The 15,881-nt window shown below is 37.3% G+C and overlaps 1 protein-coding gene across 1 annotated transcript; it reads right to left on the bottom strand.

The window, feature by feature from the left end:
* Positions 1-297: 297 nt before the first annotated feature.
* LOC134330283 (multidrug and toxin extrusion protein 1-like) lies at positions 298-13,892 on the bottom strand. Its single transcript, XM_063011340.1, has 18 exons — positions 13,838-13,892; positions 13,668-13,798; positions 12,891-12,992; positions 12,727-12,795; positions 12,187-12,335; positions 11,047-11,089; positions 9,843-9,887; positions 9,556-9,653; positions 9,199-9,296; positions 7,667-7,780; positions 7,508-7,575; positions 6,591-6,699; positions 6,221-6,296; positions 5,823-5,892; positions 5,169-5,301; positions 4,955-5,049; positions 636-714; positions 298-548 (listed from the first exon to the last, which is right to left on the bottom strand). Exons 1-18 carry the CDS (start codon positions 13,890-13,892, stop codon positions 322-324), a joined length of 1,761 nt encoding a protein of 586 aa, XP_062867410.1. The 3' UTR covers positions 298-321.
* Positions 13,893-15,881: the final 1,989 nt, after the last annotated feature.

The following is a 15,881-nucleotide window of genomic DNA, read 5'->3' as shown; positions in this document are numbered from 1 at the left end:
TATAACTGTGTTAAAACTAATATTAATTTCACAATTAAAACAAGCATTTGTTTTAATGTCACTTCAAGTTTAAGTTTTCTGGCTTATTTTCCCACAGCTTGTTCTGTAGTTCTTTGGCTTAACTTACATTGTGTATTTTGGGAAGAAAAGGTTAGTCATGGTCTAGCTAATAATCTGGTATTAACAGTAGTTTGGCTATCGTTTTGCTTCTTGTTTTCACATTCTCAGAGAGAGTCTAACCCCTGTTCCTGACCAGGGTATAATTTCCAGCCTCCCTGTTTCTCAAAATATTTGCTAAGGAAGGTAACATGTTGGCACTGCTCATCTGAGAAGGCGTGTAAGAAACTCATTTAGTGCGATCCCTCCAGCGAGTATGAGGATCATCAGGAGAGCAGTCAGACCTCGACGGACAACCAGTTGTCTGGTGGTCAGCACGTTACCCACAGTGACCGCTGCTTCATCCTCAGCTAGTTCTTCATCTTTGACCTGAGTCTCCACTTTAGTATCAGTCTGTTTTTTTTCACTGGGATGGGGAGACTGTGATAAATCTGTAAAGGGATATGAGAGAGTTATATAAGGTTCAGTCTGAGACATAATTTTATCAGTGCCATTGTAGGAAAATAAAACCATATTACCTTCCTCAGAGCACTTATTTTCTAAGGCGTAGGATTCCTTCTGGGCATCTTCTGCCTGCACTCCTGCTCTTATTAAAGCCTGAAAGTCCCCAACAGTCACAGATGTAGCACTGATTTATAGGGTTGGGCAAAGTAGTTTCGAACAATTCTAACACTAAACAGACCGTCCTAAAGGTATAGAGTAATATATACAGTAATATACAACACACAACAAATGTAATTCAATTAAACATACATTTAGAATACATTTTAAAAAGGCAAAACACCTAAATCAAACAATGTCTTTGTCTTATTAATTAGGGTAATGGTTGGTGGGCCAGATCCACTGTGACACAAACCTGCTGAACTTATTTTTGCAACTGTTAAACCAGCTCAATGGTCAATAAAAGCAGTTAAATGGACAGGCACATAGTTATCAGTGTTTTAACCAATGTCTAGAAATGATCTAATAAATGTATAGTAAGTAGTATAATGACTGATAACAGATATAACAATAATCAGATGCGTCTGCACACTTTGTCTTGAGTATGGTAATACAATTACTTGGTAATATCTGCTCCCATACTTTGATAGTGGGAGATAAAGTTTCCTCAGTTCACCAATTCATCATTAGTGCACATGCAGTTTGATGGCAACAAATAGTATGCACACTAAGACATGTGTTACATTAAACACTAAAAAAAGTGCTTGTAACTTTTATAGTGTTAATTTGTATTCCTGGGTAAGGTAAGCTTCTGGTTAAAGTGTATATTTTTTGCTGTAACTTGTTCTAGACTCTATCTTTGTAACTTTGATTATTAACACTGCTAGAATTGAAGTAGCATTTAAGTAGCATTTAACTATTGTTAAAAGATAGTCTGTTGATGCATTAATCTGTGTTTTGCTGATTGGTTAAAGTGGCTTCAGGTGCCTATTGTTGGAGGCCTAGGTGTGAATTGAGGGGCAGGGCTAAGCTTAGTATAAAATTAAATCTCCGCTACAGACGGTACCGTCTAGCAGCTGGTCTTCTCTATCACTAGGTTTTTTTTTTTTTTTTCTACTAATCTAAACTAACTTGGGTAAGTACTATCAGTCTCTGACATTGTTCAATCTATCAAACTTTTTTCTCAGCATGTGCTACTCAAACATTCCTGTGCTTATATCTCACAGACCCTGCAGACATCAGAGGGCACATTACAGGAGCAGCAACGCCAGCAACCTCATCTACCCCCAACTGTTGCAACAGTCTCAAACAGTGGTGGTAGGTGGGGTCTGGAACTGTCAATCAGCCGTCCAGAAAGCTGACTTTATCTCAGCTTTTGCACTTTCTCACAGCCTTGACTTCCTGGCACTGACTGAGACATGGATCACCACCGAGAACTCAGCAACACCAGCAGCCTTATCCTCTGCCTACACCTTCTCTCATACACCGAGAGGATCTGGTAGGGGTGGTGGTACAGGTTTGCTCCTGACCAGGAAATGGCAATTCACTACTGTGAATGTTTCTCACCTTAACATTTCATCTTTTGAATTTCATGCTATTACTGTTACTTTTCCGATTACTCTTCATATCATTGTCATTTACAGACCACCTGGCGCACTGGGAGACTTCATAGAAGAGCTGGATGTTCTTCTGAGTTTCTTCCCTTCAGATGGAACTCCTCTGACTCTTCTTGGTGACTTTAATCTCCCTACACTTCAGTCCTCCTGTCTTCTTCCTCTTCTTTCATCTTTCAACCTCCTCTTTAACCACAGCCCTCCGACACACAAAGGAGGCAATCTTCTGGACCTGGTCTTCAGCCGTCCAGCTTCTGTTCTGAACCTCACTTTCACCCCACTCCACCTCTCTGACCATCACTTTGTGTCCTTCTCTCTCTGTCTCCCAACTCTTCCTACCTCCAACCACACTTTCACCCTTACAACACGCCCCAATCTTCACTCTTTATCTCCCTCCCTGCTGATCTCCACCATCCTAACTTCACTACCTAACCCTGACATGCTTGCTACCCTTCCACTCAACTCCGCAACTAATACTCTCTTCTCTTTCAACATCCCTCGATCAGCTCTGTCCTCCTACCCTCAAACGAGGAAAACCTTCTCACCCTGCTCCTTGGCTTTCAGATGCACTGCGCAGCAACAGAAGAGAATTAAGGGCAGCTGAGAGAAAGTGGAGGAAATCTTAGCTCGGTGTTGATCTTCACTCCTACCACGATCTGCTGTCCAGGTTCTCATCTGACGTGACTGCTGCAAAAACATCTTTTTACAAAGCCAAGCTTGAACAATCTGCTGCTGACCCACGTAAGCTTCATGCTATCTTTTCCTCTCTTCTAAACCCTCCTCCTCCTCCCCCTTCTGCCTCTCACTGCTACTGACTTTGCAACATTCTTTCAGGAAAAGATCAACAAAATCAATCAATCCTTCTCTCTGACTGACCCACTTTCAACTGACCCTCAACCCACCAACACACTCACCAGCTTCACCCCACTCACCATGGATGAGGTTACACAGCTCCTCTCATCCAGCAATCCCACTACATGCACACTTGACCCTATACCATCCACCATCCTCAAAGACATCTCACAGGACCTAATCCCCTCCATCACACCCATCATCAACAACTCCCTGACATCAGGTGTTGTCCCTACTGCTTTTAAGAAGGCTCAGGTCATCCCCCTTCTTAAGAAACCTACACTAGACACTACAGACATTAACAACTACAGACCTGTCTCACTCCTCTCTTTTCTATCCAAAATTCTTGAACGTGCTGTCTATAACCAACTATCTGCCTTTCTCACTCAGAATGACCTCCACGATCCGTACCAGTCTGGCTTCAAGGCAGCACATTCTACAGAAACAGCTCTTGTAGCTGTTACTGAGAAGCTTCATGCAGCCAAAGCATCCAAACTGTCATCTGTCCTTATTCTTCTTGACTTCTCTGCAGCCTTCGACACAGTGAATCACAGCATTCTCCTGACCACTCTCTCCAACCTTGGAGTAACAGGTTCAGCATGGCAATGGATGGCCTCCTACCTGGAAGGGCGCTCCTACCAAGTGTCATGGAGGGGATCCATATCTTTCCCATGCACTCTCTCAACCGGTGTTCCTCAGGGCTCTGTACTTGGCCCACTTCTTTTCTCTATCTACACCAGCTCTCTGGGCAAGGTCATAGCCTCCAATGGCTTCTCCTACCACTCCTATGCAGATGACACTCAGCTCGTTCTGTCATTTCCTCCTTCAGACACGCAAGTCTCAGCTCGCATCTCAGCATGTCTGCAAGATATCTCACAATGGATGTCGGCTCATCATCTAAAACTTAATCCCAGCAAGACAGAGATGTTGCTCATTCCTGGAGATCAGTCTCCAACCCAGGACCTAGTCATTTCTCTGGATGACTCCCAGATCAGACCATCTGATAAGGTAAGAAGTCTTGGTGTTGTCCTTGATAACCAGCTGACATTCTCTCCTCATATAGCCAACATGACAAGAGCGTGTCGGTTCCTCCTGTACAACATCAGGAAGATTCGTCCATTTCTCTCCAGGGAAGCTACCCAGATTCTGGTGCAATCACTTGTAATCTCACGGTTGGACTACTGCAACTCCCTTCTGGCTGGAGCTTCCATGTCCACGATTAAACCCTTACAGCTCATTCAAAATGCAGCTGCACGTCTGGTTTTTAACCAACCCAAACACTGCCACATCACCCCACTGCTACGTTCTCTTCACTGGCTTCCTGTAGCTGCACGCATTCAGTTTAAAACACTGACGCTTGCCTACAAAGCCAAAAATGGACCAGCCCCAAGCTACCTTCGTGGCCTAATCAAACCCCGCTCTGTACCATGCAACCTCCGAGCCTCTAGTCTCGCTCGACTTGATCCTCCACCAAGGACTCGAGGAAGACAAGCATCAAGGCTGTTCTCTGTTCTAGCGCCGAAGTGGTGGAACGAACTTCCTCTGTCTGTCTGAACATCTGAGTCTCTTGCTGTCTTTAAAAAACGATTAAAAACCCACCTTTTTACTAAACACTTAGGCTGACTTGTACTTATTTACTAACATTTTGTTCCATTCTTTTCCATTTCCAAAAAAAAAAAAGGCACTTTGGTTCTAACCGGTTTTAGCAGATTTATGTTCTTTGACTGTTGTTTACCTAAACTTGAGAAATAAAATGTTCACTATAGAAGCACTTCTGTAAGTCGCTCTGGATAAGAGCGTCTGCTAAATGCTGAAAATGTAAATGTAAATTAATTATAAAAGACAAAAAAAGATTAAACTAAATCCAAGTATTCTGAATACTTGTATTGCATTAGTGCCCACATTTCTTTTATTGAATGAAAGTGGCTTACCTCTTCAGTTGCTTTTTTCCAGTCAAGTTTCCAGATTAGAATAAGAAAGAAGATGGACTGCAGGAAGACACAAACACAGAGCCCAGTCCACAAGCCTAGCCAACCAGACAAAGCAATAATGGTGAACAGAAATAAGTACAACACATACAATATATGTTAATGAACATGGTAATGAATTGACCTTTGAGATAGGATAATGGTTCATTTTGCTTACCAATTATTCCCATTTTGAGTGCAAACATGAGGGACACCCCAATTGGGAGACCCACAAAATAGTAGCCAACAATATTACACAGAGCACCAAGCAGTTGCTTTCCAGCACCTCTGACAATACCACTTGTTATACCCTATGATCAGACAAAAAACATGTGAGCAATGTCTCCTTTTAATCATCAGTAACAATAACCAAAAAATATAAAGCACACCAGCATCTGGATTGTACAAATACTAATTATATTGTTTTAACATATTGAATCTGCAGTTTGTATTTTTAAATAAAAGAAATTGTCACTCACACCTATGGGAAATTTAAAGTAGACAATTTGCCTGCTGGCATATTTTGTCAGGATAAAATGACAAACTCCTCACAGAAAGTGACCTTTATTCAATTTAAATGTTTAGCAAAATCATGTATGTACATCTACCAATATATCTAAATTTATAGCATTTTACATCTGACTTTTTTCTATAAGTTATTTAAATTTATCCATTTACAGTGCAAGTAATTGAGTGTTAAGGGCCATGTTTAAAGGTCCAACAGTGGCAACTTGGTGGTGGTAGAGCTTGAACCAGCGACCCTCTGATTACTAGTTCAGTAACCTAACTGGTGAGCCACCACTGCCCTGTTCAAAATAAATAAAATTCTTACCGCTGTTGCATCAAACAGATGAATTATTCCATACATAGCCATGACTTGGGAAACTCTGTGCACAATCTCCCTGTTGAGAAAATAAAAATACTGATCAGTGTTCACTGAAGATTGATTAGAAGCTGCATTACGTTCAGCCCCACCTTAGTGCATTTGTGAAGCTTGTCCAGGGAAAAGCTGACCCCATTTATTCAACTATTTAAAAATTCAAATATATGCCCATAATTAATTAGACCAATAATGAATTAGGCATTTTACAATATGATTTTTATTTCATTTTCATCAACTGCTTTATCATGGTAAGGAAGCCAGTAAGACCGGTTTCACCTTTTCAGGGCAGAATTACCCTGGACAGATTTTTTATCACTTTCACAATAACAGTAACTTAGTTTACTTACTGTTCAGTTGTAAAAATGTATCCAATGAAGTCCTTACATCCTGTCATTACTGCAGAAATAACACACGAGACAAGGACTAGAAAGCAGAAATGAAAAAAATTAGAAAACAAACATTTCAGTTTCTGATTGTTACTGTTATATTTGCAATGACTGTAACTAAACACTTATAATTTATATTAATTTTCACATTGCCGTCATGCATACTCATTATTACTCATAACTCCAGATATTTATTGAGAATAGATGTTTAGACATAGTTCTTGGTAATTTCACTTCCAATATTAACTTAAGACACATAATTAAAAAGATAAATAGTGCACATATATAGACTATAGATTTTAAGTTAGCAATTGATCCCAAGTTTACTTACGTCCACAGAGCAAGGAGACTTTGCTGGAAAGTTTAGCTTGATATGTGTTTCCTGCTCCAAGAGCATTTCCAACTCTCACACTGGCTGCCACACCAAAGCCAAGAGGAAACTGTCAGTGTTTAACAGTGTGAGTATATGAAGATATATGGAGTGAAAATTAAACAATTAATTATTAATAATATTATTGGCCATGTATGCTTCTCATTTTTTGTGAGTCTCTATTTACAAGAGTCTTCATTTACTTTAAGTTAAAGATGTAATACTTTTCTACCATAGTGCCTCAATCATTGACTGAACTGCACTACAGAAGATCACACCTGACATTGAGGACCACAGAACATTTATTTTGCTTATGTAATAGGATTGTTTTACTTGTTATAAACTATCTAAACCAAACAGAAAGCATATTTTGAGTTAAGGAAGGAAAAACAGAAATGTTGCACCTTTTTAGTCTCATGAGGTTAATAACAAGAAGTATTAAATATCTAGGTTCTGTGTTGTTACAAAACACTTTCACTGTGGTTTTTGACCCTTTGACCAGCTGACAGTGCTGGATTACATGGTTGGGAGACTCTTTACATGACTGTGAACAGCTGAAGTTAGCAGTGTTATACAGTGTTATATCAGTGAAGGAACAATTTTAGTGCTGCCTTAATAAATATTTAATATTTAATATATGATTGCAGGTCAATCAGCAATTATAAGCAATAATAATAATAATAATAATAGCAATTATATATTAAGTTATTGGACTATATTTTTATGTTAATAATGTGTACTCATTTATGTGTTTAATATAAAAGACCCCACTGAGCAGACCTAGGATGACAATGGCAAGTTATTATTATTATTATTATTATTATATAAGAAGTGTTGATGTGTATGTAATATGTTCTGTTATTTAGTCTTGTTCTTACCATGAATGCAATAGTGGCTACTTCATATATAATAGACTGGGCGCCCAGTTCAGCCTCACTGATCAGTCCTGTAATGGAAAATAACACAAGGAATCAAATGACTCGGTAAAAGGTTATGAAGCTATAATGTAATATAACTGAATAAAGAAGTACAGAGACCTGCCAGGAATCCTCCAATCTCATAGGTCCACCACTCCACACAAAGCATTAACATGCTAGGTAAAGCCAGACGAATAAAAGCACCCCACTCTTGTAGGCAATCACGAGACCAGCCTGTCGTTGTAAATGTGTGAGGATGAAAGGTAAATAGAGAGACAACACAAGTAAAATAAAAGCTGAAAGCATACAATAGACATTGCAGTTTACAGTATGTTTGCTATTTGTAAGATATTGTTAACAGGTATGAATTACCAAAAACTCCATGTTCTTTAATCCTCAGGATGAACTCAAAAGCATGACTTCAAATTATTAAATTAATAAATGGCTGGTTTAGGGGGATTTACATAACAAATCTTGTCTTAGTATGTTCATCAGTATGTGTGTAAGTCTTGTACAGACTAACTAAATTCTACTCTACACTGTTAAAATGTTACAAAATAAGTATTAAAACAGGTGAGTTTAAACTTGAGACACATAGTCATGTTAAATATTGTTCTTCAGCTTGCCTAAGTTGTATAAACCAGTTAAAAGTTATTTAAACTGAAATGTAAAAAAAATTGGAACAAGAACATTCCCGTTATTCTTAAAAGCTTAGAGGTCATTACAGTTTTGTTGGTAATTGTTAGAAATCTTTATGATCCTCTTGGTTAGCAATAGTTTTTGTCCTGTAACTCTTTTCATTACCAAGTCTATTTCTAATGGTTAAATCATGAATGCTGACCTTTGTAGGGAAAGCAAGGGCTGCAGATTCTTAGATGTGAATTAGTAACAGAGGTGTTCAGACGATGAAGCAATCTATTTTGTAAGCCGACCACTGCTGATGTGTGAAGGTGCCATCGACATGGAGGGGTATATTTTGATTTTCGACCAGGAACCAGGAAAACATAAAAACTTCTCAAAATTACGAAAATACCTTCCAAGCCTTTAAAACTAATATTCTATGGACTAATGAGTCTAAAGTGGAGTTTTTTGGAAGACACGGGTCCTGTTACACATGAAGTGAAACTACCACAGCATTTAACACAAGAACATCATACCTACAATCAAACATGCTGGTGAAAGTGTGATGGTGTGGGGATTATTTGTGGCCCTAAGGCCTGGCTGACTTGCTATAATAGACAGAACCAGGAATTTTGTTCTCTACCAGAAAATTCAGAAGAAAAAACCTGGTCATTAATCAGTAATATAAAGCTCAAGTGCAAGTGGGTTATGTAACAAGGGCAGTTATCCAAAGTACAAGATCAAGTCTGCCTCCTCATGGCCTAATATATAATAAAAAAAGGTTTATTCAGTTTAGAGAGGTGGGGTTTTTTTTACACATGGCCAACTTCTTTTGTTCTTCAATAAATGAAAAATAAAAATCATAAAAAAAACTACTTTATGTTTATCCAGTGTGTCGTTGGAAGAAGGGAAATGCCTTTCAGTAATTTCAAAGCAGAGCATACATTAAATTAGCTTTATGCTTTATTTAAACAACAAGTGAAATGTTGATATGGGACCAATAATGTAGCATTATTTACCACATGACTTACCATCCCATGTAGCTTTGTGTAGACCCTTCCGGCGTATGTAGATATAAAGAAAAAGTGCCAAAGAGCACTGAGAAATGGAGTTTGCAGCCGCAGAACCACTGTGCACAAAGTGTTAACAGTTTCACAAAATGCCCAAACAAAACTGTTTCTTTCGTTTTTTTTTATTTGACAAATTGGAAAAAGGAAAAATGAGGCAGAGTAGGACATTCATTACATTCATTTCTCATAACATGTGGTCCCAACCAAAGATATAATAACAGACTCCTATACTTTGCCTAACCAGTAAGACACAAAGCAATGAGACAATATTTTAAAAAACAACTATGGAAATGAAATAATAATAATAAAAAAACTTACGGTACACCCAGGTTGAACACATGAAGAAAGATATAGTTTATTAAAGCATTTAGGATGTTGCCAGCAACTCCTGTGATCACTTGAGGCCATATAATGCCCTAAAGGAAAAAATAATATTATTACATTTATAATATTAAATGTTAAATCTAGCAACAATGCATTTACATCTCATTTAATGTCATATCTATATAATTTAATAATATAATTTAATAAAATTTTATCTACATATTCTTAAACGTTATTCTTTTTAGTATAATTCTTTTCAGCATGTGATAGAAAGTCCTTACCTGATTCTGCAAATACCGTGCCTGCAACTGGTACATAAAAGCAGCCTGAAAAAGTGCAAAAAAGTGCAATTTAGAAAGATAAAGTACACTACAGGACCAAAAGTATGTGAACCTGCGAAACATCTTATTTCCAAAAATTCTTGCTTGGGTGCTGGTTCTTGTTTGCTGATTTTGTTTATTCACAAAAACTGGGCTGTGTCTTGATGTATGTAATAAGGCCTGATAAGCAGTCAGCATTCCAATTTATTTAAAAGTTACAAATTTGTCATTGGGGCCATATCAAGTTAATTTTTTTCTCTGGTTTCTCTAAGCTCTGGTTTCCTCTCACAGTCCAGAAACATGCAGTCAGGCCAACTGGACATACTAAAATGGCCGTAGGTGTGACTGTATGGGTGAATGTGTGTGTGGCATTATATGACAGTAAAATTCATGATGGAATTCATTAAGCTCTAGATTTCTACTCATTCTACTGGCAATATGTGTTAATGAAGGATAAAGAATGTATAACCATATGGCTGGGTACAATAGTGCAATGTTAGCTAAATGGTTAAGGTACTGGTCTAATGATTGGAAAGTCCCAACACTATCAAATTGCCACTGTTGGGCTCCTGAGCAAGACCTTACCTTTAGATTTTATTCGATCATACATTTAAGTTGCTTAGATGAAAGCAACAGTAAACTCTACATTAAACAGGGGTGTCCAAATATGTTACAGTACAGTATGTAAAATACTGGATGGTGATTTTATTCCTAAACATAAATGTTTTATAACACTTCACAATGTTCTTAGTTAAATTGTCCCTGTCACATAATGCAGATCTGACTTATAATAACAATAAAGTTGATAAGGAATATTATGAAATATTTAAAACAGTAACAAATTTATAAAAATAAAAAAAAACAGTAGTGAGAAGGTACAGTATAATACTGCATATCTTTAAGTACAGGTCAAAGTAATTTTACATTCATGACTGCTTTCTAATTTAATTTGCATTTTACATCCTGTCCCAACAAATTGAGGTTTGTATTATATGAGGGACATCTTCAGATTTACCAGGTCTGCGGTATATAAATAAAGAAGAAAGCATAACAGTGACTGTACAAAAAACAACAGAAATACAATATTAATTAGTGGACTATTATGCATGGTGGATGGATGAAAAACATGGATGGTAAAAAAAAACAAGCTGAAGGCGAAACTTACAGGCAGGGCAGGAATGAATATCTTCACATACAACTGTGAAAGACTGTGGAGAAGAAAACATGACACCAAATGAATTTTGTAACAGGACATCAACCTTGCCAAATGTTATAACATCCACTAAAAATGGTGTAGAAGGTATATATTTAATAGACAATCCACTGTGCAAATAAATACACCAAAAACATAATTACCTATATTATAACAATATGATAATCAAATCCATATGTATAACAGGCAAACGTTAATATATATACTATAAGGCCAAAAGTATATTTTATGATTCCAACTTTGTTGTAAAAGTTTGGGGATGGACATTTGCTGTTATAGCATGACTTTCCCTCCTATGCACAATGCAAGGTCCAAGCATGACTTTTAAGTGTGGTGTAAACAGCCTGCACAGAACCCTCAACCCCAACAAACACCTTTAGAATAAATCGAAACATTACAATTACAAACCAGGCCTTCTTATTCAACAGTAGGATAGGCCCAGATGCCATCAGACACACTCCAGAGTCTTGAGAAAAGCCTTCCCAGAAAAGTGGAAGCTATTATAGCTACAAAGGGGGGCACAATTTTATTTTAATGCTAATGGTTTTGCAGTGGTATGTCCAACAAGCCTATGATTAGGTGACCACATATGGCCAACGTCTGCCCCAATAACTGGGAGGGGGGTCTGCCTTTGGTCATACTTATGACGATATATTGTTAGTTATTAATGTAATCAGTTACTGTCAGTTACAGCAATGACTAAACACCATAAATGTGCAATTAATATTTTGCCATTTAAAAAAGTATTTGGAGACAAGAGCTTATGATTTACATTCCTTATAAATTAAAGACACTCATTTTACTACCAGAGACTGAAGGGCAATTATGAAACAGAAAAACTAGACAAACTCATTGTCTTTTATTACAGCTTAGTGTACCAGTTATGGTATAAGTTTTACAGAATAAGTTAAACTAGAAATTCCATGGTTTATCAGGAAAAAGGCACACTGATGTCAGTGATGGTGTTCTAGTAAATGTATTGCTAGTTTAAATAATGACAAACATGACTAAGCCATGACTTAGGAAACTAAGCCAAGTCTTTGTTTAAGTCTTTGTCAAATTTGAGAAAAAATATCAGAATGCAGTTCATACCTGGCAACCCTGTGACTCTGTCGAACAGCTAGCAGGATGGACTCTGTGTTGATTAAGATGGCCCAGCAGGGAAAGCAGGATAGCAGTAGAATGAGGATCCCCCTTTGCAGGATCACCCCCACACGCTTCATATTATTTCCTCCAAATGTCTGCAAAGAAAGAGTTGACAATTATAGCTGTGGGTATAACAACACCCCTGACATTGGTACAGTTGAGTGTACATTCAAAAAGCAAAGTAAGAAATATATTCAGTTGTTTGGTCATCCAGTTCATTCGGGTTCCTTCAGTACTTTCATCTCAGCTGCTAAGGACTTTGATGTAGAAGAATATCAAAAAAGATCTGACAGAATTTTCGCCAGGTAATTATTACTACATCTAATTCTTGATGTCCCAAGAAACTTTTACTAATACATTTTCACAATGGGAATTTGTCAGTCGATTGATCAGACGACTGGCCAGTAGATAGCCAGCCAACCAGCCAACAGTAAACATGTTTCTTCTGTGGATATATTTCTTTCTGGTTATTGTTAAAACATTTACCTGAGATATCAGTGTGTCACATGCAGATGCCATTCCAGCACCAACAGAAATGCCCGTGACATTAATAACCTGACAAATAAAAAGAAATCACAAATCTGAACTCTACATTACAGTAAATATCAGGTTTATTAATAAAACAGTGAGTAACTTGTCACTTTACTTACAGCTATGGCCAGTGCAACACCTGCCAACTCTGTTTTCCCCAAATGTCCACAAAAGACTGTGCTAATGAAACTGATTAGGAAGATCATTAACTGTGAAATAAACTGCATAAAGAAACAATCATTAGAAACACAAATTAGTTAATTGATTGTAATTTGGTTACATTCATGACCGAACATGTAGTTAGTGGTTACACAAGATTCATCAGTTCACAAGTTTAATGTCATACACAGTCATGGACAATTTTGTATCTCCAATTCATTTCACTTGCGTGTCTTTGGACTGTGGGAGGAAACCGGAGCTCCCAGAGGAAAACCACAAGGACAAGGGGAGAACATGCAAACTAAAAAATGAATTATTGATAACAAGTACTAATATTTTGATTTAAGACAAAAAAAACATTAAGCTGTCTGATTTTGTGACATCACAGTTTTAAATATTTCATAAAATCATGCCAAATTGCTCCATTCATACTTTTGTAGTAGTAGTAGTAATAATAATAATAATAATAACAATATATAATCTGATGTGGGTCAGAATTTATCTAAAAACATGCTCTGAACACCAGTATACTGCAAATTATTACATAGGCCCACATCTAAATGAATATTTTGGGGGGTCAGAGAAAACCGGAATAGAAACATGCAATCACATAGCAAAATTATTACGTCACTCAAGACAAAGTTTGAACCCCGGTTCATCATCCTTGAACTTTGAGGCACTCGCCCCACTTGTATTTAATAACTAGTTAAAACAGTTTAGTATTTGCTTGCTCTTACCACAGGTCCTGCTAATTTAATTAACTGCACGATTTCTTCTTTGTAATTGACCGGAATGCAGCTCCGCAGTTTGCGCGCGCATCCTCCTGTACTCGCGCACGCACTGTGTGAGTTGGATTCAGAGTGAACATCTGTACTGTGTGAGTTGGATCCAGAGTGAACATCTGTACTGTGATCCTCTCCAGCTGCAACTCCGTTTACCTTAACTTCTGTTTCTGTCTCCATCATCAGTGTCTAAATCTTGCGGTACCTTCTCCAGAGTTTAGTTCCACTCCAGGCAGGTTAGGTACCAGGAGCTGGATGAGAAGTGAGGAGTGGAACTGATTTCTGGAGTAGATCTAGTGAATAAGATCAGGCGATCACTAATCTAGATGACTAAGGTAAAGTTTACGGATATGACAGCACCAGAGGAAAATCTCTGGCGTTTCGGTACATCAAAGTGGACTTAGTGGAAGGTGAATTTTTAACAAAACGCTAACTAGGGTTCCCCGTTCAGCACAATTCAGACCTCCACGAGAAGCTCACTGACAGCCTCCATGTGCTGAGCTTACATAAATACCAACTGTGACAGGACTCAGCTCAGGTTGCGTTAAAGAAACACAGACTGAAGGAGCAATAGGAGCTTATTGGAAGAGTACATAGTGAACTATGATACACAGCAAGCACACTTGATGGCCACTGTATTACAATCACTATACGAATGATAGGCTATTTTCCTAGATAAGCCTCAATGCGTTGTAGCTTAGATTCCACTAGGTATTAAAAACAATACTTTAACATTTGATCCATATCAACATGATTGTATTACAAAACAGATAGATTGTAAAAACGTTAAAGCTTTTTTCATGTTGTAGTGTGTATATATTTTTGGGCCCCCTCTGTATAGGGGTTGTCATAAATGATCTGGCATACCAGACTTGGTACAGTTTTACCCTGGAAGTATTTCTTATAAAGCTTATAAATTGCAGCCATTAAGATTAAACATGATCAACAATCATTTTCAAGTGTGGTATTCAAATAATTCTCAATTGGCATAGGAAATCCACTGTGTACCAGAAAATATTTTCCACCATAATAAATAACAACCATCACCATCAGCCTAATTGAATACTACTGTATTATCTAATACTACATTATCTTATGTTGCAGCACAAATCTAAATTCAACAGAGCAGAAAGTGTTTTCTCAAATTTCAACTTTCCAGTTGTATTTTGGGTAAAAGGAGTGGTACAAGACCAACGTGGTCTCATACTGTTTTAGCCCCTTTATGAGATGCTCAACAAGGCTTTTTTGCACCATTTTGTGTATGATCACAAGACTGATTCACAAAATTCAAGGGCATCAGCAGTTTCTGACATACTCAGAACAGCCTGTCACCAACATCCATGTCTTGGTTAAAATCATTTCGACACTGCCCAGTCAACCAAAGCATAGTAAAGGAATAAGTCCTAAAATATACTGGAGTGGTCTTTGTAGTCTCCAGATTTAAATACCATAGAAAATCTTTGAAGGAATTTAAAGAAAGCAGTTTCAGCATGAGAGGCATCAAACCTCAATGTGCTGAAAGTCTTTACATGAGGAAAATTGGTAAAGAATTCACAAGACAGGCGTCAGAAGCTTTTAGCACTTAACAAAATCACTTATTAGAGGTTATTAAGTCAAAATGATTTTTCACCAGGTGCTGAGACTGGAGGTTAAATAATGGTGTACATGAACATTTAGACTGTAGGATTAAGATATGAAACTAAAAATTGTCAACCTATGTTATCAAAATTACTTGTATGTATCAATAAATATTTTATGTCTGATTACTTAGACTTCTGTTGTATACTTTTATTTAGTTATTTATTATTAGGTATTATCATCATTACACCTTTTAATGCGGAGTGATAAATGCGATTTTTTTAAAATAAATTTTTAATGAAAATATATTTCGATCAGTTGTCCTTCTTGGTGTGTTAATGTGACATCAGACTTCAACCATTAACAAAATATGTTAATACATGACAGATTTGCAGCTCTGTTGCATCACTTAAAATGATCAAATAAGTTACAGTTCAGGCAAAAGGTTATTGAAGAACATTGCTGTCTTGTACATATTATGGACAGAATATATTTTATTTATCCCCAGATACTTGAAAAGTTTTTGTTACACTCAATTGGCCACAGATTAGGGGAAACAATGTTTTTAAACGAGTATTTTAACAGACAATC

Source organism: Trichomycterus rosablanca, chromosome 16 (assembly GCF_030014385.1).
Source record: "Trichomycterus rosablanca isolate fTriRos1 chromosome 16, fTriRos1.hap1, whole genome shotgun sequence".
Lineage (NCBI taxonomy): Eukaryota > Metazoa > Chordata > Actinopteri > Siluriformes > Trichomycteridae > Trichomycterus > Trichomycterus rosablanca.
This window is presented reverse-complemented; position numbering and strand designations above follow the sequence as displayed.

Excerpts from the sequence above, each read along its gene's own strand:
- LOC134330283 (XM_063011340.1), bottom strand. The coding sequence starts at position 13,892 with ATGGAGACAGAAACAGAAGTTAAGGTAAACGGAGTTGCAGCTGGAGAG. Across the intron at positions 9,888-11,046 it reads TATTCATTCCTGCCCTGCCT|GCTGCTTTTATGTACCAGTT; the intron begins GTAAGTTTCGCC and ends GCACTTTTTCAG. Across the intron at positions 7,781-9,198 it reads ACACAAAGCTACATGGGATG|GCTGGTCTCGTGATTGCCTA; the intron begins GTAAGTCATGTG and ends TTACAACGACAG.